Genomic DNA, 26,614 nt, shown 5'->3' on the forward strand with positions numbered 1-26,614 from the left:
TGCTCATGGCCTAATTTCCATTAAAAAAATGGGTTGGTATAGAAAATACTTTTCGTAATGTTTTTTGAAACATGTTATTGATACCACCTAGTGCATAAAGAATAGATCTTTCGAGCCATGTGCGACATGTGTGTGAAAGTGACGATTTGTTTCTAAAATATCAGTTTGAAGTGCGCTCCGGGCGCGGGGCGCATATTTCCCGCATATTATAAAGGGCCGGAGTTCTGACATTAATCGACGACAGACCGATATTAAAAAAGTCGATAAAACGTCAGAATAATTCGGACTAGACTACACCCCACTAACACTACGTCCGACTGAAATAAGTTTGTATCACAAGGTCCATCCTCTCGCCCTGATCGAGACTGTACAACCCACTAACACTACGTCCGACTGAAATAAGTTTGTTAATCCAACAGGTCTCTCGCCCTGCATGGGTCGCTTTCGCGTATAACGGTTGAAACGTTTCCGGTGGTGCAGAAATACCCCACGATAAACGAACACAGTAAGATTGAACTGTAGGCAGAGCGAAAAAATGCACAGTTTTGGAGAATAAATAACGATGTATCAAGAAAAGTATGCCCTTCTTTTACGCATCCACTAAATTATATGACGTATCTTAAATCTACATGCGGCTTGACCTTGTTTTATAAAGAAATAACACAAACTAGCAATAGTCAGCATTTTAGTTTCGGTCAGGCACGTCTGGACCCCTCAATCTAGACGTGCTGAGTATTCCTGAGGTCAGCCTCGGTTCAGATCTGCGCATGTCGTTTTCTTTCCAGGTTCAACCGTTCAACTGGTTGAACCGTAACGCGAAAGTGGCCCCGATCGAAACTGTACATCCCACTAACACAACGTCCGCCTTTTGTCCCATCTCTATATTTAGAGTTTGCGGATCATTGATTTTAAATTGTACAACCTCTGAACAACAACAAGATTGAGTTATTTACCTCACTTCTAGTGGAAATTGTTATTAACCTCCACTTCCTTTATTCAGCATTTTTTTTTTCTCTTTTCCGACCAAAACTGTTTACTCTTGAAAGGTAAGTAACCCTTTACGAGTCTGATGCTTTCGGCGCAAGAACGAGAGCATTGCTCTTAAAACTGTCGACACACCAGGAAAACTTTTGCTCGCAGCGCTAATTGCGGACATGATTGGTAACATTTGAGATTTTGAGGTTGACCATAGACTGCTTCTACAAACTTTGACATACATCCTTCTCGGTAGCCAACCAGGTGGGACATGGCATGTAGCCAACTAGAGGGACACGTCATGTAGCCAACCAGCGGGACATGTTAAGTAGCCAACTAGCGGGACATGGCGTGTAGCCAACTAGCGGGACATGGCATGTAGCCAACTAGCGGGACATGGCATGTAGCCAACTAGCGGGACATGTCATGTAGCCAACCAGGTGGGACATGGCATGTAGCCAACTAGAGGGACACGTCATGTAGCCAACCAGCGGGACATGTCATGTAGCCAACTAGCGGGACATGGCATGTAGCCAACTAGCGGGACATGTCATGTAGCCAACCAGGTGGGACATGGCATGTAGCCAACTAGCGGGACATGGCATGTAGCCAAGTAGCGGGACATGTCATGTAGCAAACCAGGTGGGACATATCATGTAGCCAACCAGGTGGGACATGTCATGTAGCCAACTAGCGGGACATGGCATGTAGCCAACCAGCGGGACATGTCAGATGTCCTAATTTCTTTGACAGGGTATTCGATTTTCAATATTACTGATATATTGCATTTCCCTTGAGTAAGTCTGTTCTTAATTCCTGAATCTACTCAAGCATTTGAGGATCTGCAAAGCAACCAAGTCTAGCATTACCGTTGTTGAGAACAACGATTGGCATCGTGTGTGGTTCTAACAGTCGAGGGCAATTCCACTCAAAGTTTTGACCCGTCATCGGCGTACTATAGTCAGTGTTTGGGACTGGAAAATACCGTCTCTCCATCACATTAATGTCAAACATGGTTACCGACTGTCCGGGGGTCGGGGAAATCTTACCATATCGTAAGGTCCAGGATGAGTCTGGAGCGACTGTACCTAATTTGCTATGTGCAACAGGAGATTTGCATTTCAGCGCTCCAATTATAAGGGAACTGTGTCTGTTAAAACATAAATTGAGAATGAAGTTATCGGATGGGGTACGGCAGTAAACGACTTGACCAATCAAACTATCTGGTGGAGATGTAGCAGGCTCACTGTGTGTTGTGTGTATCAGGCCGCCCACATCACGTGATAAAGACACTCAATTGTAATGTTGGGGTTAAAAAGGCGAATGCTATTGAGTAAAATATGAAGATCACAAAGCAACAATAATCTTCATTATTATTCATTATGATGTATGTTAAAATAGGTGACCCCGCGTGCAGTATTCGGTGGTTGCGTCAAAACTCCACGTGCAGCTTTAACGCCACACCTGATAGGTCTACAGTGTGTGACAGCCGTTTTAATAATTAATATTCATGTATACAAGTGGAAGTCTTCTTTTATCACGGAATAAAGAAATCTATGCTAATGTTTATAGCTAGTCATAACGTTTTCTCTGGTTTAAGATCAAACGTAAAAATACCTGTAAATGTTCAATATTTGCTTAAATCCATAAGATTATTATGTTTTATTCGATTTTTGTGTCCGTTCATCTTTAAAACACGCTGTAACTCAGTCAGCAGAACATATGTAAACTGCAGATAGATCGTGTGTTGTTGTTGTTGGAATCTCTGCAGCAAACAAGCCAACAAACTAGTATCAGTTCAAAGTAACTCTTGCATTGTTTGTTTCCGCCATTTTAGGCTCAGTGTACGAGTGAATATTGTCAGAGAACATTCACTCGTAGCTCCTCGTGTTTTCCCATCAAAACCTGGAGTAATCAATGTAACATGTTAGAGCGGTGCAGCCGTTGACCATCAATAACAGACAATATCGGTTAGATGATTGCCAATGACGTCCGGTCCCTGTCTGTCTGGCCACGGGTCCAGTCAGACTAGCCATAAACATCATACACGAACCATTAGTTTGTCCATCGGTTTCCGAAGATTGCAGATTACCGGAGATTCACGACTCGAGATGGATACACAAACGTATGTCTAGGGAGTGACCGACTACAGGCTAGTAACTGTTATATATGAGATTGCCGAACGCTCAACACATCAGACAGCTGGTTCGGCTAATACAATATCAATAGACTTCTTCTCCTCTGTCATCGCTGGTTTAGTTTGATATGATTTATCCGCTTTTTCTCATAAGGAAACTCTTACAGTCAGTCTCCAATACATATAATCAACAGTTTTACGTGTAAGAAACACTCTTGAACCAATTTGTTCAAGGTTCTTTTTTTTTTATCAAGAAATCGTCTTGAAATAACGTTACAGGCAAAAAGTGGTAGGTTTGAAACCTTCCCGGCAAACCTGTGTTAATGGTGTAAACCGCTGGAAGTGTCAATCGTCCGTTGAGTAATTCACCGTCAGTCACTGTCCTATGTATGTCAATGTTTGTTATACTTTATTAGATAAGTGCGGGAGATCACACTCAGCCAATGGTGTACATTCCCGTTTCCGTTGATTCGGAACACCTCGTCTGGTCGGGGTCTGTCAGCAGCGCCGCCAAGTGTTGTCCTCTAACACTGTTTGGGTTTGTCAGTAAGTATCGTCTAGTAGAGCACTCTCACTCAATGCTCACCATGTACACCCCAGTGTTACTGTAAACATTCACTGCTCGACCATGTACACCAGTCTTACTGTAAACACTGCTAGTCTGTATAACGTCATCTCTTATTGGTTTCCGAGTTTCCTGACAAACACAAACTTGTATAAAGATTATTGGCGGTCATGTTTTACACTTCCATCGTCACGCTGCCGATATACCGCGGCCGGATACTTATTCAGACTTCATTGTGGCGATGTCATAACCGGAGCCTTGGGATCATGGTTGTTTTACCAAACATAAACAAGCAACGTTACGTGATCGCTGTTGGCATCAAAATTGGCAAAGCCTACAGTTTTATTATTTTATTACAAAGAAAACATAAAAGGTGGTCGTATTTCTTCTTCGGTTATACGTCGCAGGCTATCAGAAAACATGAATAGGTGTGTCAAGCGCACTTTCACAAAGATCATCTCGTTCGCGAGAGAGCTTCATCAGAATCAGCGTCATTATTTTTTTAGCAATTCACTTGTAGGTCGTTTGGGGGAAGTTGGTGCCAAATGTTTAATTTGGAATCTAGTATTAAATCGGGTCTGTGAGACGGCCGTACCTGCCGGCATGCTGGCGTGTTATTGTGATCGGTAGGGGGCGCTTCTCGCCTCTGAACCCCGTAATTTGCCGTTACACGCGAGTTCGTTGAGAACTCTGTCAGGAAGATAAGTTGCAATTGCAATGTAATGTCTCTGATAAAAGAAAAAGTAAAATTGCCGTTGTTCACGTTTGTTGATGTTTTTTTTAAACGTTTGCAGTTTCTTTTAAAGGGATCTTAGATTGCGTGTATTGAATTATCCCTCAAACAAATACACGCATTCAGATAACGTCAGTTGTTTTAAGAATTAGGCGCATTGGCTATGTCCATATCGGGCCTCAGTACCGGGTCAACGTAAACCAGCATTGGCCATTCACTACGCTAGGTCGTTTGTCTCTTCAACAGTCGCTGTTTTACGAGCATTCGACGGGGTTTAGTGCTAACATTTTATTACGAATTGCTCGCATGCATGGCAATAGATGATCAGGTCTGAAACGATTGACAACACACAACAGCTTGATACATCTCCGGCGATTGATTTTGGATGATCAGCTGAAAAGAAAACTGTCGGCGTGGCACTAGAACCCAGACTGTAATAAATATGACAGCGAAGCTGCATGTCGTTTACATTATAACGAGGACACACACAATGACAGTCAATGGCGTCGAGATAAACTTGGTGCACCATCCGCATTCGATAACAGGGTTAATGACCAGCTAAAGTCAAACGAATTTATCGAGACAACTCTTTCACCTGTCTCCGGCTTGTCACGTGATTGTGAGCTGAATAGTGTAATATTGAAGGAAATTTGGAGACTTTTGAAGCAATATGCTGAAACTGACAGTAGCCATACATCTTCATAGGTCAATGTCAAACAAACCAAGTGTAAAAGCCTCCATTAGTTTATGACGGACAAATCAGCTGTACCGGAAGTGGTGTAGATGGCAAGCGTATTCCGGTATACCTGTGTAATGTTGTAAGCGAGATACCTCCTGTCGTAAAACATATCAAAAGCAGGAGTATATTGCCTCATTTGTGTCCCTCACAGCTACGAACACGGTGTTAAACAGATAGAGGGTGCGTGATCAAGGCATAACTCGGGGTAATAGCAATAACCCGCAATGAGTGGCAAACATCCTCTAAAATATAACCTTTTTTACTGAGTTTTAAACATATCGCGCTTCTTCATTATAAACACGGGGCATTCTATTACCGCTTTCCTCTTTAAAACATTACTGACAACGGTATGGCACTCTAACAATTTGCCAGTCAATTAAGGGGTCGTGCCGCTGTAGGTCGTCTATGATTTACACGCGCATCCTCGCGCCAGCGTTTTTACCGCCGATCACATGTTAAGGCTATCAGTTGGTCTGACGGAAATATCTCCTATTTAACGGATGAGAACCCGTCGATGATGGCGGACACGATGTGTACGTGTTTGATTATTAGTTGTGTTACCGAAGACTCTCCTATTTACAGTAAAAACACCGTGTTATTCCGTGACCAGCTTTGGAGGCGGGTTCCGTAGTGCCTCACTACCCCGCGTCACGCCTCGTCGTCGCCAAAGACAGACTCGCTTTGATATCGGGAGTTGTTACTCCATTAGAAGTGCACAGAGTGTACACGTTACATACTTCCGAGTGAAGTGTGTAGTACCATCACAACACATGCTACAGGAACTTTCATCGATACCAATCGCCAACAAACGAAGCGAAACCGTTCCATTGTGTTCTGTATATCTCTTGTAGTCCATTACTTTCGGATTTAGGGCAATCGGTAGCGTCGACTGCGCGAAACCCTGTAGATTTGTACACTTATGACAATGCATTGTTCATGCTGATGTTGATGATAGATTCCTAATATTTCACAATCCAATAAGAAACAATGTTCTTTATAGTTCACAACCTTATGTTTGGCAATATTGTGTACAGGGAAACTTGTAGGATTAGTTTACAATAGGTATAGTTTAAATCTTCTGGGTTTAAGTCATGGTTTAAAGGTATAACGAACTTTGGAGTGGCCGCGTCACGCGCAGTAATCACCTGTCATGGACTAATATCTTTTTCCTATTCCGGATGTCACACACCAAACACACACTTCCGTTATTCTGTCAACGCGACAAGTAGTGACCGGAAATGAATCCGACCAATCAGTGGCCGAAGTCTAGAAGTAACGCTTTGTAAAATGCATACGCTGCATTTTTTTTATATTTTAAAAAGTTGTGAATGTAAGGATTTTAGTAGTTTAGTTTGGTAACATGCTCACACAAATAGACAATATAGTATCACAACTATCCTACGTGTTTTCCAATTTGACAACCCATTATGTTCATAAAGATATTAGTTTAATCAGATTCCGTCACACCCAGATTTGACATCCTCGAGCCAAACTAATATTGTCACCAGCAGGACTGTCACGTGCCAATATTCGGCAGCATCAAAAGCTGATAACACGGCTGTAACAGTCGAACTCAGCTACAAGATTAGAACCGACACCTCCGGATATTTGTGTTGCTGTATTGATACAAGACTTAACACAAAATTGTAATTAAGAATAATAACGCGTGTTTATATCTCATTGTTAAATGGTGCAACAGATACAGATGTTTCAAGCTCAGCAAGCACCTCGTAAAATCGAAATCATATGCCGTTTTATATTTTTTTTATTTGTATATATATTTAAAATTGAAATATTTGTGATTTTTTCCCATTTCTTCCAAAGTTTTTTTTTCAAACTGCTGACTGTTTTATTCGGCGTTATTATTTGGCGTTTATGTCAGTGCGGTGATGTATTATAGTGTATGGGCTGTGTGGATAGCTGGCTGTATTACGGACGCCTCGATGACAGACTAAGTAGGTTGTCCGTCATCGCTCCGCATATTATACACGCACTTGATTGGTGTATTGGGAGGCGGCTGATCGAGCGTAAATTAGACTGCTCGGTTTCAACACTCCGAGTTCCTTTTATCAGTCGCTGAACGAAACGTCGTTATGAACCAATTTTAAACTGATTTTAAAGTATTTTCTTTGATAAATATATACTCTTACACTTTGAAACTGAAAAATATTGAAAACTGACAAAACACAACTGACAAGGGTAATCAAATATTATCCCACCTTTTGGTATTTGCGGAAGGGGATACTTGCACGTTCTGTCCTATAACAAGGTACTATAAATGTACTGAGGACCTGTTTCTTGTGCCCTGACTTATTGCGCATCGCTGTACGCATGCCGCAGGTTTGTTGACGTCACCAGTTACTTAACGTCTGCGAAATCAAGAGAAACAATTAGATTCACACCAATTTACTCAAATAGCTTTTCTACCATTACCCTTTTTCATACAATTAGAAAACAATAGAAATGCACATCGAAAAATCTGCATAACAAAATTGCTTGACTCTCATGTGGTGTGTGGTTCATCCAGCTATTCCACAGGCGACGCCAAAACGTATGGTGTCCTTACATTTTTTTCTCTGAATTTCCGTCTTTATTCTTTATAATTCTAAGTGAACCATAAACAGACTCTGAAACTGGTCACGAAATGGCGTCGTTCAAACGACGTCGTCTTGGCGGAATAAGTCACATTGTAGAGTAAATGAAGTGATTGCAAACTAACTTCCAGTAAAATTAAAGACTTACCATTGATAAACAATGTAAAGCACATCGATGTATAATTTTTCTCAAAATCTTTTATTCGGCAAAATTCACCCTAAGGCCTCGGAAACTAGATACACTGTTATACGTTTTCCTTTTACTGCGACATCTCATAAGTGTAGCAAGAATATTTCCCCTATTATCATACCGTCGACTATAGTTCAAAATTCACACGGAGATCAGTGAAATACATTGCTTATCATCTAATCTACAGAGATAGAGCTCTGATTGATCAGATGATCCTATGTGTTGTTGTCAGTAATTGGCTGATCAATCTTATGTGTTGTTGTTAGTGATTGGATAATCTATCAATGTGTTGTTGTTAACGATTGGCTAATCTATCTATGTCAGTGATTGGCTAATCTATGTGTTGACGTCGGTGATTGGATTACGTCGATTTGTCTTTATATTAACATCTCTCCCGACTTCACTTCCACATGGTTCAGAACAAATATACCATAAATAATGTGTTTACACGGATTCGAAAAAAAATTCATAGCGAATGCACACAGTCACTACCTTCAAAGTCCAGAACATTGCCCACAAGTTTCCGAAAATATCACCGACCTCAAATCCATTAATTAATCGTTACAGATTAATCTTATTCTCGTCACAAACCAATTCAATGGTACAGAGCGGTAACATATATATACACAATAATTACAAGTGAGACTAAATGAAATTAAATGCTTAACATATAGAAAAATAAAACTTACATATATTTAGGATAGAGAATGATCAGAGATTGGGGAACATCACGGGTTTAATCGTAAGTTTAAACTGTTCAATGATATATGTTTAAACAGTGTCGAAGCTGTAGGAAGACATGTGCCTTAACATATCAAAACTGCGCAAAGACACGTGTCTAAACAAGGTCAAAACTGCGCAAAGACACGTGTCTAAACAAGGTCAAAACTGTACTAAGGCATGTGTCTCAATGTCGAAGCTTGACACTTCCGTTTACATTTATAGGAGAAGAGGTAACAAAAATGAGTTTTTCTTACTTAGATTTACTTCCCTTGTCAAGGAATGCGTCTAAACCGTGTCAAAGCTGTATTAAGTTATGTCTAAACAACGTGAAGTATGAACAAAGACAAGTGTCTAAACAATGTCAAGCTGTATTGAGGCATGTCTAAACAACGTGAAATATGAACGAAGACAAGTGTCAAAACAAGGTCAAAGCTGTACTATAAGTAATGTTTCTTAACAAGGTCAAAGCTGTATTATAAGTAATGTTTCTTAACTAGGTCAAAGCCGAATGAAGCCAAGTGTCAAAACAAGGCCAAAACTGAAAAACGTGTGTGTCCTAAGTGTAAGTAGACATGTGTCTAACCAAGGTCAAGGTTCAGTTTGTACAGTTTGTCAAATGCGATGCTTTAAACTTGGTTCTATTAAGGTTTGAAGAGGATTCCAACGATTGAGTTCAAGAAATTGTACGTTATTCAGTTTGACGAGTGTTTTAATTGGGTGACGTGTGTTGACGATAAGCTTGTGTCACTCGAAGGTTCTGACGTATGGCCCTTAGCTAGTCTTAACGTCGGATTTAACAAAGAGGTTCTGACAGCTCGCCAAGGGTAGAATAATCTCACTTAAATACACATTTAGGAAAAATAATTATCTTTGTACATCCATGCCGAAGATATATATAAGTGCTCTGACAATAATATCACAGTTTTTCTACGCATAATGCATATTGCTGTCTGGTGGCAGAACTGAAACTCCCATCGCCCCACTTTTGACGAGTCGAAGGCCATTCAGACATATTGTTTTGTGTTCTCTCACATTAAGCCATCTTTATACTCGGCTCACATCACATCGTAGGAAGTCGGAATACATCGAGCACTGGTATATGATAAAGAGCATTCATGAGAAAGATGTGTCCAGAGAAAATAAAAAACACTTAAAGATATAAGCGTTCTAACAAGGTTTGGGAATAGCACACCTGAACGAGGTTCAGTCAATGTAGGGTGACAGAAGGGTCCACAACTTAATTACCTTATCAAAGATAATTACACACAGGGTCAAACACTGTAGATTATTTTAAAGTGTACCAATCACCTTCACACACTGTCGTCTACATTTATCTCTGAAAATTGAGGTAATTGGTATGTCGTTCTGCGTTCCGCCCAAATATTCCCCAATTAGAAATCAACTGTTTATCATCAGTTTGCCGTTGTCCAGTTTGAACACATGAGGTCTGGAACATTCAATGTTGCAGTTATCTATGAGAGCGCACGCTTAATTAGTAATGATATGTAATGGTTCCAACAGACTAGAACAGAAATGTGTGCTCGAACTTTAAAACACGCATAAAACTTCTGCAATAGTAGCAAATCCATCTTCAAATTATAACAACACCAGGTAAACTTACAGGACGGCAAGCATTGTCGGAACCTGTACGTGGTTCCGGTAATGTGTCCTGTAATGTATTGTTCTTGTTTCTATCCACTGTGTCTAACGATGCATGAATTTGTTTCTCAATCGTTTACTTCAGTTCATATTTGTTTCTATGCTTCCATCGTGTGTCTCAATTGTTTTCATTACGAAATTATTACTGATTTTTAATTTGGTTTTTCTTACTGGTCATGGGTTTTTGTTCGCTAGTTCTAGCTTCTCTAGATAGGTGTTTCTAACTTGTTCCTCTGTTGTTTTATACTGTAGATTAAATTGTTTGTTTTGTGTAAATACCTGATTGATTTCATCAGTTTGCCAATGCTTCGTAACAGAGTTTCTAATATATTTTTCTCGATTGTGTTTCATCATATTTTCTAACTTGTTTCCCAGTAGTTTCCATAGATCCATAAAAAATACATTTCGTAAGTGTTTTGTTTTGAAATTATTTCTCTTCTTATAAAGTTAATTCTGCCTTGTTGATAAATAATGTGTCTCTATATTCCGTTAGATACTTTCTTACGTTGTTGTCAAATATATCGATTTATTCATGGACGCGATCAGCCAACAGTGAGATTGTACTGCTATGACAGATACCTACGATACAAGCTCCAGATGGAATAGGTTATATATGGTCACAAGACCTTGTTCGGTTACAGTTCTTTATACAGGTTTGAAACTACGATTAAATGTACGATGCTCTCCTAACTCTTGTTATTCCCAATCCTTAAGCATCTTATTACTATCCCCAAAATCAAATATTTGGCTTGTTCATTGTATTAGTTAATAACTTGTATAAACCCAGTTCGTATTAAGTGGTATCGTGTGTGAACGAAGTTCGTGTTCATATCTTGTGTGAACCCAGTTCGTATTTAGTGGTATCGTGAATGAACCCAGATCGTATTTAGTGGTATCGTGTTTGAACGCAGTTCGTATTAATAACTTGTATGAACCCAGTTCGTATTTAGTGGTATCGTGTTTGAACGCAGTTCGTATTAATATCTTGTATGAACTCAGTTCGTATTTATTGGTATCGTGTTTGAACGCTGTTCGTATTAATAGCTTGTATGAACCCAGTTCGTATTTAGTGGTATCGTTTTTGAACGCAGTTCGTATTAATATCTTGTATGAACTCAGTTCGTATTAAGTGGTATCGTGTTTGAACGCAGTTCGTATTAATAACTTGTATGACCCCAGTTCGTATTTAGTGGTATCGTGTTTGAACGCAGTTCGTTTTTATAACTTGTATGAACCCAGTTCGTATTTAGTGGTATCGTGTTTGAACGCAGTTCGTATTAATAACTTGTATAAACTCAGTTCGTATTTAGTGGTATCGTGTTTGAACGCCGTTCGTATTAATAACTTGTATGAACCCAGGTCGTATTTGGTGGTATAGTGTATAAACGCAGTTCGTATTTAGAGGTATCGTGTTTGAACGCAGTTCGTATTAATAACTTGTATGAACCCAGGTCGTATTTAGTGGTATAGTGTATAAACGCAGTTCGTATTTAGTGGTATCGTGTTTGAACGCAGTTCGTATTAATAACTTGTATGAACCCAGTTCGTATTAAGTGGTATCGTGTTTGAACGCAGTTCGTTTTTATAACTTGTATGAACCCAGTTCGTATTTAGTGGTATCGTGTTTGAATGCAGTTCATATTGATAACTTGTATGAACCCAGTTCGTATTTAGTGGTATCGTGTTTGAACGCAGTTCGTATTAATAGCTTGTATGGACCCAGTTCGTATTTAGAGGTATCGTGTTTGAACGCAGTTCGTATTAATAACTTGTATAAACTCAGTTCGTATTTAGTGGTATCGTGTTTGAACGCAGTTCGTATTTAGTGGTATCGTGTATGAACCCAGTTCGTATTTAGTGGTATCGTGTATGAACGCAGTTGGTATTAATATCTTGTATGAACCCAGTTCGTATTTAGTGGTATCGTGTTTGAATGCAGTTCGTATTAATAACGTGTATGAACCCAGTTCGTATTTAGTTGTATCGTGTTTGAACGCGGTTCGTATTAATAACTTGTATGAACCCAGTTCGTATTTAGTGGTATCGTGTATGAATGCAGTTGGTATTAATATCTTTATGAACCCAGTTCCTATTTAGTGGTATCGTGTATGAACGCAATTGGTATTAATATCTTGTATGAACCCAGTTCGTATTTAGTGGTATCGTGTATGAACGCAGTTCGTATTTAGTGGTATTGTGTATGAACGCAGTTCGTATTAATAACTTGTATGAACCCAGTTCGTATTTAGTGGTATCGTGTATGAACGCAGTTCGTATTTAGTGGTATCGTGTATGAACGCAGTTCGTATTAATAACTTGTACGAACGCAGTGCGTGTTTGTTTATATCTTAATGAACGTGTTTCGTATTTGTTTATACTATGTACACGTTGCCCTGCGTAATTCAACTAGTATCATTATATATCTCTAATATCATTTATGACAATTTTCCGCCATTTCTCGGAAGAAAACGGGTTTCGTCTACAGGGGAAAACGTTATCGTGGCTTACTACAGTCGTTTATTTATAACTACACATTTCCTTACTCAGTAACATTTGTGTAGATATAAGTTCATATCGGCGCGTTATGATCACTGGGGCAACACTGGTGTATATAAAAGGACCATTAAACAGTCTAATTTAGGGCCTATCAACCCCAACATTGACGCTGTGGCTCTGCCTCAATGTAATCGCCGGTATTACCGTTCTCCTATCTCGCCATGTACATGTTGAATAACTGCTGCAGTCCTATTATATAATGGGTGATCCGATTGATATTCCTCCCTGTCCGTGTATCTGTGGGCGATAGACTGTCTGCTCCTGCTGTCACCGCTACGAACCACGTACACAAGTGTATCTAAATCTCACTGGGATCTGTGTCAGTACGGAGCGAGTGTCAGGTACGGGCCTAACCCTAGGAACACAGGTGTTCATTTAGTAATCATTCGATAGACCCAAACACTATTTATGAATTATGAAGTACTGGTGAATAAGTAATAGTTAAAAATTTCATTATGACTGGTTTAGGCTAAGAGTGTCGTTTAATGAGAAACTGTTGAAACGTCAAACAAAAGGTGCAGAACCGTATATCGGACTGTGAAGTGCGGCCCGGGGCGGGGCATACTGACCGGCCCAAACCAAGACCGAATCGTTCTTTACAGCCTACAGATAAATCTGCAATTAAGATAAAGCGGAATGATAACGTCCATTATTCTAAATACGGCTGTATTGACACGAGATGGATGTTTATCACAATATGATGAAGTGTTACCGTGTCTCATTAACACGGTGACGCGGGGCACCTGACTATATACCCCTCCACACTTCCGTACAAGAGCAGGTCCCGGAGAGGGACTGGCTGATTCGGTTTAGGTCGGCTGAGCGGTGCACACGTCTCCGTGGATACTATACGCTAGTGGGACTATGGCCGGACAACACTCACGCTGTTTCTTACTTCTCGGTATGTACAACCACAATTAATATTTTATTAATTTATACAAATCAAGATTGATTTCTTTTTTCTATTAGTTTTTGTAACAGAAATTGAGCAGGATATTATTATACACGCATATAACCGCACGTTATCTCCTAAACACCTTTAGATAAAGATTTAATTATTGTTGATTAAAATGCACGGGGAGGATAAGTTTTCACCTGATCTGACGCAGGCGTGCTTCTGCATAACTAGGTACCCTATTAAAGACTTTAACACAGTTTCGTTAGCGAAGTTATACATGTACGTCAAATGCGGTTTTTTATAAATTGAAAATTTTCCAATTCAACTGTTAACGAGCGATATTCGGGTGTCGTAGTATGTCAATAGTCTGGGTGAAACACAGGGATATGTGTGCTTTAGTGGTACCGCACAAGTACATACAGGATTTGTAAAGTTGGGTTGGAAGGTTTGGCGTATAGATTTTTATAACGTTTATGGTTACGAAGTGTTGGGTTGGAGAGTTTGGATAACGGGGATCAGCATGTCATTTATTTATTAACAAGGAATCTTCTGTTATAAGTACATATTGTACAACACGACGACCGACAATAACCAGATCGTTTAAACACTCATTTTACGTTCGGACATTTAATGGGAAAATTAGCATCCTTGCATGCATGATGTATCAGTTGCGTGTAGGAGTGTCAGTGATTGCTGCGGTCAGTCCTTCAGGGATTACCGGACTATGTATATAAGTGTTGTCAGTCCATCAATAATCACAGACGTATTAACGGCGTATAATAACATACCATCCCCTAAACGCAAACTAATCCGCAAATAAGCCCAGTTATTCGTTCAATAATATTTATCATGACATTATATATAATATAGTGTTAAAGTTGGTCAAATATTGCATCAATATGACAAAGTACAGATTGGGTACAGCCGATGTCCGACATCTACCGGTACACATTGAGTACAGCCGATGCCCGAAATCTACCGGTACACATTGGGTACAGCCGATGCCCGAAATCTACCGGTACATATTGGGTACAGCCGATGCCTGAAATCTACCGGAGTCCAACCACCAATTGCTGGTGTCTGAGAAAACATTTAGCTGTAGTCCGAGAGCACGTGCTGCCTGTCACTGGTGTGGATAGGTTAATCATGATTTGTAGACTATCTAGACGAGCCCGTGAACGCCTCAGTCAATTTATGTTTTCATATTTCCTAGGATTGTGTTATCAGTCTCGCCCAGGCCATGCCATTATAGCATCGTAATATATTTGTTAAGTCATACATATACTATAGGATAGGGTTCATGATCACGGTAATTCACCCCCAACACTGGCGTCGGAAGGTGGTTGGCTGTCCACTGAGAACGCTGTTTCTCCCCACCAGGGTTGCCGATAAAAAAATGGTTTGATTAAAAGTAAATGAAGCGGACTCAAATGTTTAGTATTCATAGCTTACACTGTAGGAGTATAATGCGTAATATGTTGATAATTGTGTAACAATAAAACCGTATTACTAGAACGTGACCATGTTTTCTCCAGGGCAGGCGATGCTATCAGTATATTGGAGATGTCATAACGCCGTGAATAATGACTTGTCACGATGTAATTGTTACCTACGATGTTACCCACGATGTCACCTGTAAAAAAGGTGTTCGGTACTGTCATCAATAGGCGCTTCCGGGCCTACATGTTTATGACATCTGACCAAATGAATGAAAATTACTTCGATTAATATCGAGAATTGATATATTTTAGAAAACTTGAAATCAAGTACTGACATAAATTATCCGGACACGGATGACGAGCAAAAGTTCAATACTTTTTAAATATTAGATATAGGGATGAACAGAAACCTTCATAATCTGTCATGCATGTAAAAAGTAAATATAGAGTACAATCTGTCCGTTAATCTACCCCCCAGAGGGCGCTTTGTCGCGCCGGTAAGCATCGGGTTATGTAACTCACGTTCTGCTGCTTGTGTACATTCGCCATTTCATTAATGCTTGTTGCATTATAATGTGTATTGTATTTTGGATCAATAATTTCATCAAGAAATGCACGAGATTTAATGTACATGATAAAGGTCAAGAAAGAACCGTGTTTTTACTATTGTAATTCGGCGTCTCCTACCAGAAATTTTGATTTCGATCCAAAATAATCCTTGTTATATTGATCCCCAGATAAAACGCTTTGTTCTGAGAATCGAAGAATGCCAGCCGTGACAGTTGGATAAGTTAGTTTTCGTGTGAAAAGACTAATCGTTTTTAACACACACAAACGTTTAAAATAATTATAAACAATAAATATAAACATTATAAAAATCTTTTGGCTTTATTGCAAAATGAATCTTCGGTACAAGACAAATATTTTGAAATGTTTAGCCTTTGCTCGGCTGTTGTCTGTGAACATTTATCCTCAGTGACCGTGAACTCGTTAAACCAATAACAGTAAATGCGGATTTCCTTTTTTTCAGTTACGCTATTTTGCAATCTGTCAAGTCCTCTTAATGTTTTGCTTCCAGTAATATATATTCAGTATTGCTTTACAAGAGCATTTCGTTCTCAACAAGATCTCTAAAACGTTTTCTTTTCCGTACGATCTTTAAAACGCTTAATAGAGTACAGTTCGCACGTGTGTCCACCCGCTGGGCCAGCTATGGCGGCGGAAGTGTTCATTCTTGCAGACAGAATCAGACCGGGCGGCGGTGACAGCTACTGACAAGTTCTGTAAACACTTTAACCGTTCGCAGCTGATCTGAGCGACAGAATAATAAAAATCAGACAGAAACTAAATAACCACACGCGGAGAAAAAACATAAAAGGAACACGGAAGCAACTGACAACATGTGTATAGGTACGGGGGTTTAATAAATAGGGTCCCGACTCAGCCTGACAGAAATGACAGGCGACTCGGTTAGTGGTCAATTGGAGCCTTGACCTTGGAGATTTTTTAGTTCGTGACATTATCAATTTACCCCTCCCTATAGTTTTCCCCGTCCCTACCGGGCACCCCCGGGCTGGCCCTACGAGTACATGTTTACACACACCGCCTTACAGACTGACGCCTCAGTAATTGTAATTTACAAGGGGATGGCAAATGCATCATAGCTGGTCTGAAACACAGGGCCAATTACCGGTAATTGTAGCGCGGTTCAAAACAGGGTTAGTCCCGAAGTTTTATGAGAAAACCAAGTTTGACTGGTTTCTGTGTCCCGCGAGCTGCTCCCTCTCTTGCAGTGTTTAGAGATAAGCGCGTCACAGGATCACCCGATATCAACGAATGTCGGACAAGTTTAACACTGGAGCCTGCTCTCATACCAACATGTTAGATCGATAAATCTTCAAAGGAATTAAGACTCTTTTTAAAAGCACTTCATTAAAAATGGTTTGACCTGCTAGAATTAAGTAAGATACCTGTCACTTTTGTAGACAAATGAAATTTACTGACGGGTATTGACACATCTCAGTGTTAAAACGCGTTTACATTTTGTTTAAGAAAATGAAGATGAATAATAAATGTGTTTTAAGTGAAGAATACGTGTGTGTTAAGTGAAGAGCGTCTAGCCAGGCGGTCACCTTGTTTGCTACTGCACAAGCTGTTACGTGTGAGCGTCAACTTCTGTCCTGTGCTGTCTGTCTCCCGTTCTTCACCCCTTACCCACAACATAGGTTCAATGGCGGTAGCGAGGGTAGTTGACGGACCGGAATTCTGTCCAGCTATGAAGCACAATGACCAGTGGCTAGTTGTCCAGCAGCCCTTGCTCGTTAGAATCAACAGGTGCTGTGACTTTTTCTCACCTGGCTGCTATCTCTTGTCCTAATCACTTCCTGTACCGCCCAAATTACCGTCCGCTCCGTCTAATCCGCACTGGCGCCTGTGATCAGAGTCCAGATTACTGTCGGCTCAATACTGACCATTGAGCTGACCGCAGTGACCAAACGCCTGTCAGAATTCGTAAAGCTAATAACTTTTTGATCAGTACGTTGATATGTAGTTAAGTTCATGCATTGAACTCGTTAGGCGACCTTGACAAAGTCAACATTGTTTACTGTCCTGCGCACGTGTCCGACGATCGTCACGCTCCCTGTATCTAGTTGACAATATATTGAGGTTGGCGTGGAGTTAATATGTAATGTGAACGTTTTAACAGACTTGTGATTATACAGTGTAATTATACGGATAACCACAGCTTTTGGACTCGTTAGGTCGGTTTCCTAGGAGCATGGTAGTTATGCAATATTATACATCCCTTCGGTGCCGAGTTCGGAAAAGTACAAGTTGGTTTAGATGTAATCATTCATCAGCAACGTCGGCCAATTGTTCTATCAAGAAATAGGACTAATTTCCCGCCCAATCGTAATTGCCTATAGATAAGATGTTCGGTGCCAGTAATCGTTTTTAGGGTGGTTGGTTGTGTAAGGAAGTCAGTCCTGTACTACCCCGAGAACATATTAAATAGTAAAATGTTGCCCGTCCGTAATTTCCTGCTCATTAATTGCTAATTTTCATCGGGGTTCGGTAAGATTGAATAACCGCTTCTCGATGTATGTAAAATCTTCATGCACGCTTACGCGCAATGTATATGCATCGCATTCGCACGTCTTGGCACGGTAACCGGCGAGTCTGCGTCCCCTCACTCGTGTCAGATTAGCGTGTTTTGTTTGTGTAAACGTTACTTTTATGTCTACAGATATACTCGGGATTGTTTTACTGTGTAGTTAACTGTCGATTGTGCGGGGTTGAGGATTCGCGTTTTTTACATTAACGTCTTTAAATGTGTCATTAACTGATAAGTGGGAACAATTTCTGCCGCACGACGCCTTATTACGTATAGACACATACATCAGGAGAGGAGATCGATAACGTGACAGCGGAACAGGGACTCCGCCGGGTTACAGCTGTTTTTATTCCTTAACCATCTCCTTACAACGGTAAGAATTTCAAAAAATTAGATGGTTTAATCAAAATCACGTGAGCGTTTCTGTCTTTGTGACAAAGGAAAAGTAAATTAAGCGCCTGTCTGACGTAGATGTATTTGATGTACCAATAGAAAGTTCGACATGTTTTTTGCCGCCTGTGTCGCTGCTATATGTCAGAGACTTAGCACCACTTGTAGCCTTTTAAACGAGAGCGCGTGACCAGCGAGCCGCCAATTGTATACCGTACAGCGCACTTATACGTGCCACAAACAAAAAGCCAATTAGGAACGCTATGGCGCACAATTAACGTTTTAAAGATTGCATGTCAATTACACCAACTGTGAGTGTCTGTCTCCCCCACCCCTCCTGGTCCGGGCGGCATCCCAGACTGACTGTGACGGAGTAGGGATCTCCGGAAGCGGGAACGGACGGGGCAGCTGATTCCATATATCACGGCACCACCAGGTATTCCCCCATAAAGGCAGGCCGACAGGTACGGAGCGCTCGTACATTACCCGTGTCTGTCATACTGACGAGACCTATAGATGTTCTACACGTTTACCAGAGAAGATGAATGTCGAATAGAGAAATCCCAATAGAAAAGCATGGCCAATATACACAGATGTTGTTTACCATAAATCAATGTCGTATATGAGTGTGTTAAGTAGTTTCATCGCCTCTGTAAGCCGCCCACGTCACTAACAAACATGGAACTAATACACAACACAATGGATCAGAAGATGATGCTTTTTTGTTATAATGAAAGGATAAACATTATCTTTCGTAAAATAAATAAGTTTTTATATATAAACCTTACGTAATAGGCTATAGTAACCACAGATGGCAGCTATAGTTGTTAATTATTTATTTCATTTAAAATGACAATGTCCGTATCATGTCTTGTTTTAAAGTCGTGTTACGTCTTTCCCAGGTTGTGTGTGTAATGTAGTGTTCCGAGTCGTGTGTGTTATGTCTTGTCCAAGTCGTGTGTGTTATGTCTTAATAGCAAACCGTGTGAAATGTGTCTTGTTAAAGCTGTGTGTGTTATGTCTTGTCCAGGTCGTGGGTGTTATGTCTTAATACCAAGCCGTGTGAAATGTGTCTTTTCAAAGCCGGATGCTATATGTCTTGTTCAAAGCCGTGAGTTATATGTCTTGTTCAAAGCCGTGTGTGTTATGTCTTGCCAAATCCGTGTGTGTTATGTCTTAATAGAAAACCGTGTGAAATGTGTCTTGTCAAAGCCGTGTGTTATATGTCTTGTTCAAAGCCGTGTGTGTTATGTCTTGTCCAGGTCGTGGGTGCTATATCTTAATAGCAAGTCGTGTGAAATGTGTCTTTTTAAAGCCGGATGCTATATGTCTTGTTCAAAGCCGTGAGTTGTATGTCTTGTTCAAAGCCGTGTGTGTACTGTCCTGTTCAAGTCGTGTGTGTTATGTCGTTTCCAAGTTGTGTGTGTTATGTCTTGTCCAATCCGTGTGTTATGTCGTGTCCAAGCCGTGTGTGTTATGTCTTGTCCAATTCGTGTGTATTATGTATTGTCCAAGCCTTGTGTGTTATGTCTTGTCCAATCCGTGTGTGTTATGTCTTGTACAAGACGCGTGTGTTATGTATTGTTCAAGCCGTGTGTGTTATGTCTTGGTGCTATGTTTTGCTAAGACGTTCGTATAACTGCCCTGTCCGAGCGGCGATATCCGTATGTCGCACCACGATGCCAACATTGCTTCTCAATACTATTTCAAAGTGTGGATATTGTTGTTGCTTGTACAGCATTACTAGTTGTTTATCTCGATACCAGTATCGAATTCATATGTTGTTTGTTATTGTGAGTAGAATTGAGAGAGCATTACCATATCATATATACCTACAATCTGATACCGGATATGTCAATATCGCCGTATCGAGGGGGAGGGAGGGGGGGGGGATTAAGGCAAATAGATAAAGATGTACGTTAACTGAGCATTTGCTGTATATTAGGAGCTCTCCGAGAGTTTGATGTCCCTGCAATCGAAACATTTTCATATTTTCCTAAGCAAGGGAATTAAACTCCAGTATGTCCCAAAATATTGCAAAATATTGTCCCAAAAAATCGTATTTTATTGATTACAATTCTCGTTCAATTCAATTTATTGCTCATTTTAGTTACATATAGTAACATGAAAGCAAAAACACACAACACATACATACACACATAGGTTTGCATTAAAACCTATCTACTCTCTTCAGTTCTAGCATTATAGGCACGACATCAGAATAAGTTGCATGTCACCTGAACATAATTTGTTTACTGGTATAATAGTGTAGGTTTGTCCAGCATAGCAAGGTTTACACGCTATAGATCTGAAAGAGAATTTACCTCACTGACAGACGCAATCAATGGTGAAAACTTATTAAGCACTAAGCTAAAGGAAAATTAGATAATACTGTAAGAACATTGGTCGGCTTGTTTTATAATATGTTTGAAATCTTACCTCGTTACCTGGTTACTCCACATTATAACAATACATAGTTTATTGCAGTCACAGGTTGAATACAACTGATCAATCTTTAAAACATATACAGAGAAAATCTTCATTTGACGTAAGACAAGTTGGGACATCCTATACTGTTGTCGGTATACAGATCTAAATGGAAAACTGATGAATTTCACGATATGGTGCGAATATGTATTTAGCTACTTTAGTTAGTGTGAATTTAGCAGACCTCGCTCCCCAACCGTTGGAAACCTAAATTTCATTACAATGTAAAACTAGGAAATTATATCTATATCAAATATATGTATTTATTCATTTTATTTATCCGCATTGTTATTTGGTTTTTTTTAAAGACATCATCAAGGCAATAAATGTAAAAGAAACCTTTTAATTATTATAGTATATAATATGTAAGTAAAAAATCCAGAGAGCTTGTTAGGTAGGGGCTGTCCCAATCACCTGCTCTCTGGATTGTAACATGTGATAGTTTGTTTTAATTTATTAATATATTACCTGTTCTCAACACAATTATGATGTAACTATATACTTGTACGATGTAATTGTGATATATGCTTGACTTGACTGACTTGTATTTATTACTGACGAATCATAAGTGTACGTATTTCCTCTCTGGAGGCCGTTTACGGCTCGAGACCTGAAGCTTTGCCACATCAAACACAGACGTTTGCCAGTTTTTTTATATTGGTTAGGACACCGTCCAAACCCTTTGTCACTTTCCTAAAACCTCTGATTTGCTGGGGAGAAGAATAGTTTGCGAATGTTGGCTTGCTCCTGACCTGTCAGTCCAGCAATTTTTCTTTTAGTTCCGGTCATACCAGCCTGTCAGAACGAATGGTGCCGACCCTATTTACAGAAAGGAAACACAATACAGTGGAAACGTTCCAAAGGAACACAAATAAACAAGCAAAGAGAAACGCTTTTCTCTCATCAACATTCCTCGCTTATTCACAGTGACACGTATTTAGTCATATTGACACATGGCCTGCTTTTAAAAGTTTGCTTTTGTTTGACGTAACTTGAAACGGTATTTATTCATTGTGATTAAAAGTTTGCAACCTCTCAATATAATTGTTTGGTTGAGAAAGCCTTTAGTTTCTTCCGTTTAACAATACAGATATACCTTTTTAGCAACAAAGACACGTGAAGTTGACGTAAGTCCAATGAAGAGTTAGTGATGAGATATAAAATGAAGTTGTCAGAAGGGAACTTCCAGGTTTCTACATACAAACATGCCATCCGTCCATTATCTCAGTTTAGGGATATCGCGTGTAATACAAGTCTGCTCCACGTGTGCCACAACCTCACAACGAAAGCCACTTGTCCCGACATAAAAACTTTCTCAAATAAACGTCAACACTTACACATCTAGGGCGATTAGGGAACAAGTTTATCGCTAGTTTATGGGGCTTAAAACACAATGAAATCATCAAAATGATAAACTCTGTCCATAGACGTAGGGTATGTAAGGCGTTTGATGCCATGATACGGGCCTTCGGGTTTTTCGGCTGAGTAGGGAATCTATTTGTATCAACAAAGGACATGGAAGAGCAAGAAGTACACACTTCCTCCTAAACATGACAAGTGTTTTGTTCAAGTAAAACTAACGATGACATTCACATTTTCAAGTGTGAAATGATCTACGTTTGACTGAAAACTTTGCACATGTTCAAAAGCAAGCGATGATAGGCATTCTTCTTGAACGCATTAACCGATTTAAGTACTGTGGGGAATATTTCAAGTGCAACCCTATGTGTTCTCTCTGAGACCTAAGGCATCCACAATGTACGCTGCATACACTGTAAAATATTTTAATTGATTTCATGAAATCGTCCCGGATCTTCTACGTTTATTAGTTCGTTTTGTGATAGCAGTGCCCTCGAGAACTGCGGTGCTGACAGGAAGTGACGTCAGCAATACGAATGCTGATAACCAAGCGGCGTGAGATATGGGATGCAAAAAACGGCAGCATGAGGCACGATAATGCATGTTATATACGAATGTGATCCAACATTTCTGTATGAAGAGACCATTGTCTAAGATTATTTTCGAGGTCGACTTTTATTTAATCGTTCTGCCTCTCGCGCTGCAAGTCCTGGTGATCTCGCGAATAAACACAGATATCTGATATCGTGGTCATGAATACAGCAACTGAATACATTTTGAAATATTTGTTTTTATAATGGCATCAAAATGCATTAACCCATAGAACGGAGGTTATCTCTGTTACATCAGGGGAATATCGCTCGACGGAGAACAATGTCGGCGGGGGTAATCTGTTGGTTCCCCTCCTCTCCCCGTGCCCGTTCCTACACGTGTATCGGTAGAGAGCAGCCACATCGAGGCAATACCCCTAATACATCTAGCAGACCTATCATAATAAAATAGCTGGTCCGTTCTACATAACCGTTGATTGGGAACACGTCCTTGCTATTTCAATGACTTTTATTTGTCATGGCTTGTGTGAAAACAATTTGGACTGACCTTGAGTGGTCCCTACCTACTGGAGGACGGTTCTGGGTTGTATTGATCACTCAAATTTTCTAACAGTAAAAGGAAGAACAAGGAAGTAGACACAAAACTATTTTGGACATGTTTGAACGGTTTTTGCGAAATAAGATATTTTATTTGAATTAATTTGAAATGTCACACAGTTGCGTTGTTCGGAGTTTCAGTTTGTTAAGTTTTATTGAATTTCATGTGGGATTTATAGACTTTGGTTATTTGAAATTGGAAACACGTGGGTTGTATCTGACGATCATCATCTGTGGTATAGACCCACGAGTGTCCTATCCCCTGTAATGTACTCCAGTGTCTTATAAACGTACATGTGCTCCAATGCCTTAAACATATACTACAGGTCGCTCTACTCATCTGTTGATAAGAAGGCAGGATAACGTTTCTATAAACGATACCTGCAGACTAATCCAGGTTCTTGCGAGTTGCACTTTAGAGACACGCCATTGGGAGCAGGTTTGTCTAATTAAATCCTATTGCTGAGCTAACTAGCTGTGTATTTACAATATCCAGTATGTTAATACAGCTCTCGGCCGTAAGTGGATGATTGTCTGGGTTTTTACACGCAGTCATTAACCTTTATAGGACCCACAAAGACGCTGCACGCGTTTTAATGTCGTTCGTCAATTATCGCGTCGTTACCTCACGTGCGTCTTAAGGACGGAACCAAGTTATTTATCAGTATAATAACTTGCGGTCGTGATAAGAGACTTACCAATTACAATGACATGTCCTGTATAATCGGTTAATATCAATATGAATGCTTAATGAGCCTGTACATAATCGGTTGGTATCGGCGTGCATACTTAACGAGGGTTCCCGAGGGTATCCTCGTTATCAAAACAATCGCTTTATTCATGCTACTGATTATGCGATTCTAATGGCCTCCTTTAGTTGCTTACGGACACATCAAGGGTTCTTTGGAAAAAAATAGTAGTGTGATGGTACTAGAACGTTTTGGTACTGTGGTGGTACTAGAACGTTTTGGTTAGATATTGTATTAGAACGTTTTGGTACTGTCATATTATTAGAGTGATAATAATGCATTTTTTCCCATCGTAGATGTAGTTAACAGCGATATGTAGCTAGACCATCTGACTTCATGCTGCTAGATTTATTTTATTTTGAAACTAGATAGTATTATTATGAGATCGGATTGATAATGGTAAAATTCCAATATAATACTACAGGGATTTATATAGTAACTGGATCAAGAATGGCGTAACGTCAGATCACAGCTATGATTAACGCATGATTAGTAACACATACAAGGCTGCGAGGATCGTCCTCGCCTTCCCATCCATTACACACAGTAAGTAATAAATACTCGACCACGAGGGTCGACCTCCACCCACCAGCCGTGACGTGTCAGGTCTGTGACGTCACTATCTGTAGATCTGTAGCCCGTGTCAGCCTCGCTGAATGCTTGTTTACAACCTCTCAGTAGAGAGACATTAACTCGGTATTGAGATGGTAATGTAAGGGATGTGTATCTAGTAGATAGACGGGTATAACATCTCGCCTATCTCACCACCTCCCCACTTAGTCATATGGTTTATCGGCATACGTTTTAAATTGTATAAAAACTAATTTTTATGTTATTTACATATCGCTTATTTAACTCTTCAAGATGGTTTGAGATTTGATTAAATCAGCTATAATGTATAGAAATTCCTGCGGATGACATGACTATAAAGCTGCCAGTGGCGGTGCTCACAGCCACCCTGCCAAGACCGGGGCCGACATGTTACTGTGGCGGGCTAACAGGCGACTAACGAGAAGATGGGGGTCCGATAACAACCCTCTAACCAGTGATGCTGACATGGTGGTGATATCCCTCTAACCTCTCCTTTCCTTAGCGGTGAGCGATGGAAGGTCGGCGAGGTAAATGCTGCTAAGTGATATATCCATCCACCATCGGGTCAATCGTTCTCGTATAACCAGCTCAGGATCCCTGCTCATTCAAAAATTCATTTCGGTCAGACTGACTTCTTCTAACGTACACATGGAGAATACTAGAATCACACAGGTATTGTTTTGTTTTAACTGTAACTTAAAAGCATGTGCTATGAAAACACTCCCGTACAACCTGCACCCTCTTTATACAAGGAATCAGATTGGTCAGAATGGCGTTCTGTAATGTATATGTAGAAGAATAGCAGACAGACACAAGTATTGTTTTCATCGTATTTCAAAAGCATATGCTATACAGTCGGTCGTGATGTTAGATGTCGTTTAGTGACAGACGAAACTCTATATCAAAATCAGCATGCTGACTCCTGGTCAAGTGCTGTTAGAGAAGGACGATCATTTGCACAAGGCAGACAGACTGGACATATTTCTGGAAACAAATGCCGTGGCCAAGGAAGGCGTCAGGAAAAAATATAGTTTAGTATTGCGCGATTGTATTTATTTTCGAAACTTAAAGCTTCCAGTCAGTTTTTCATAGTTAAACATCATTGAAAAACTGACAAAACATATTATTGAAGTGTGTTATTTAAAAGAAGAAAAAAAATGGAAATAAACATTCGTGTCATGGTGATGAAGACCTACCAAAAAGGGCGTTTGTAATCAAGCACATCGTGTGAAGAATTTGACGGTAGATTGCAGTTAAGATAGTGAAATTACAACTTTAAACCAAATATAGAAACAAAATTACAGCCATTAGTTTCTATATACTACTGCAATATTGTCGAGTAGGAGATAAATAATCGCTGAAAATGTGGTCACGTTCCGGAAGTAGATGGAGTGATTAAAACCCCCGGAGTTTTAGACGGTATGAAATATCCGTAAAAGTGCAGACACACTTTAGTCGTTAGGAAATTATCTTTGAAAAACAGTTCGGTACACTTTCCTCCTTAAATCAAACAATTTTTATTTCCGACGCAGATAGAAAAGTTTACGACAGTATAATTGTGCATGGA

At 39.9% G+C, this 26,614-nt stretch overlaps 1 protein-coding gene across 3 annotated transcripts in view; it reads left to right on the plus strand.

Moving 5' to 3' along the window:
- The window catches only part of LOC110449911, a 58,548-nt gene that overhangs the window by 16,120 nt on the left and 15,814 nt on the right, over nucleotides 1-26,614 (plus strand). Inside the window, exon 1 of one of the 3 annotated variants that reach the window (XM_021497072.1) lies at nucleotides 13,094-13,772. The exons of 1 other annotated variant lie outside the window; for it this stretch is intronic. In XM_021497072.1, coding sequence (XP_021352747.1) covers nucleotides 13,736-13,772 — 37 coding nt within the window. In that variant the 5' untranslated portion in view covers nucleotides 13,094-13,735. Of the gene's footprint in view, nucleotides 1-13,093; nucleotides 13,773-25,539; nucleotides 25,575-26,614 lie in introns of those variants that run through there. One more of the 3 variants, XM_021497074.1, reaches the window with a different exon arrangement.

Source organism: Mizuhopecten yessoensis, unplaced genomic scaffold (genome assembly GCF_002113885.1).
Source record: "Mizuhopecten yessoensis strain PY_sf001 unplaced genomic scaffold, ASM211388v2 scaffold4839, whole genome shotgun sequence".
Classification (NCBI taxonomy): domain Eukaryota; kingdom Metazoa; phylum Mollusca; class Bivalvia; order Pectinida; family Pectinidae; genus Mizuhopecten; species Mizuhopecten yessoensis.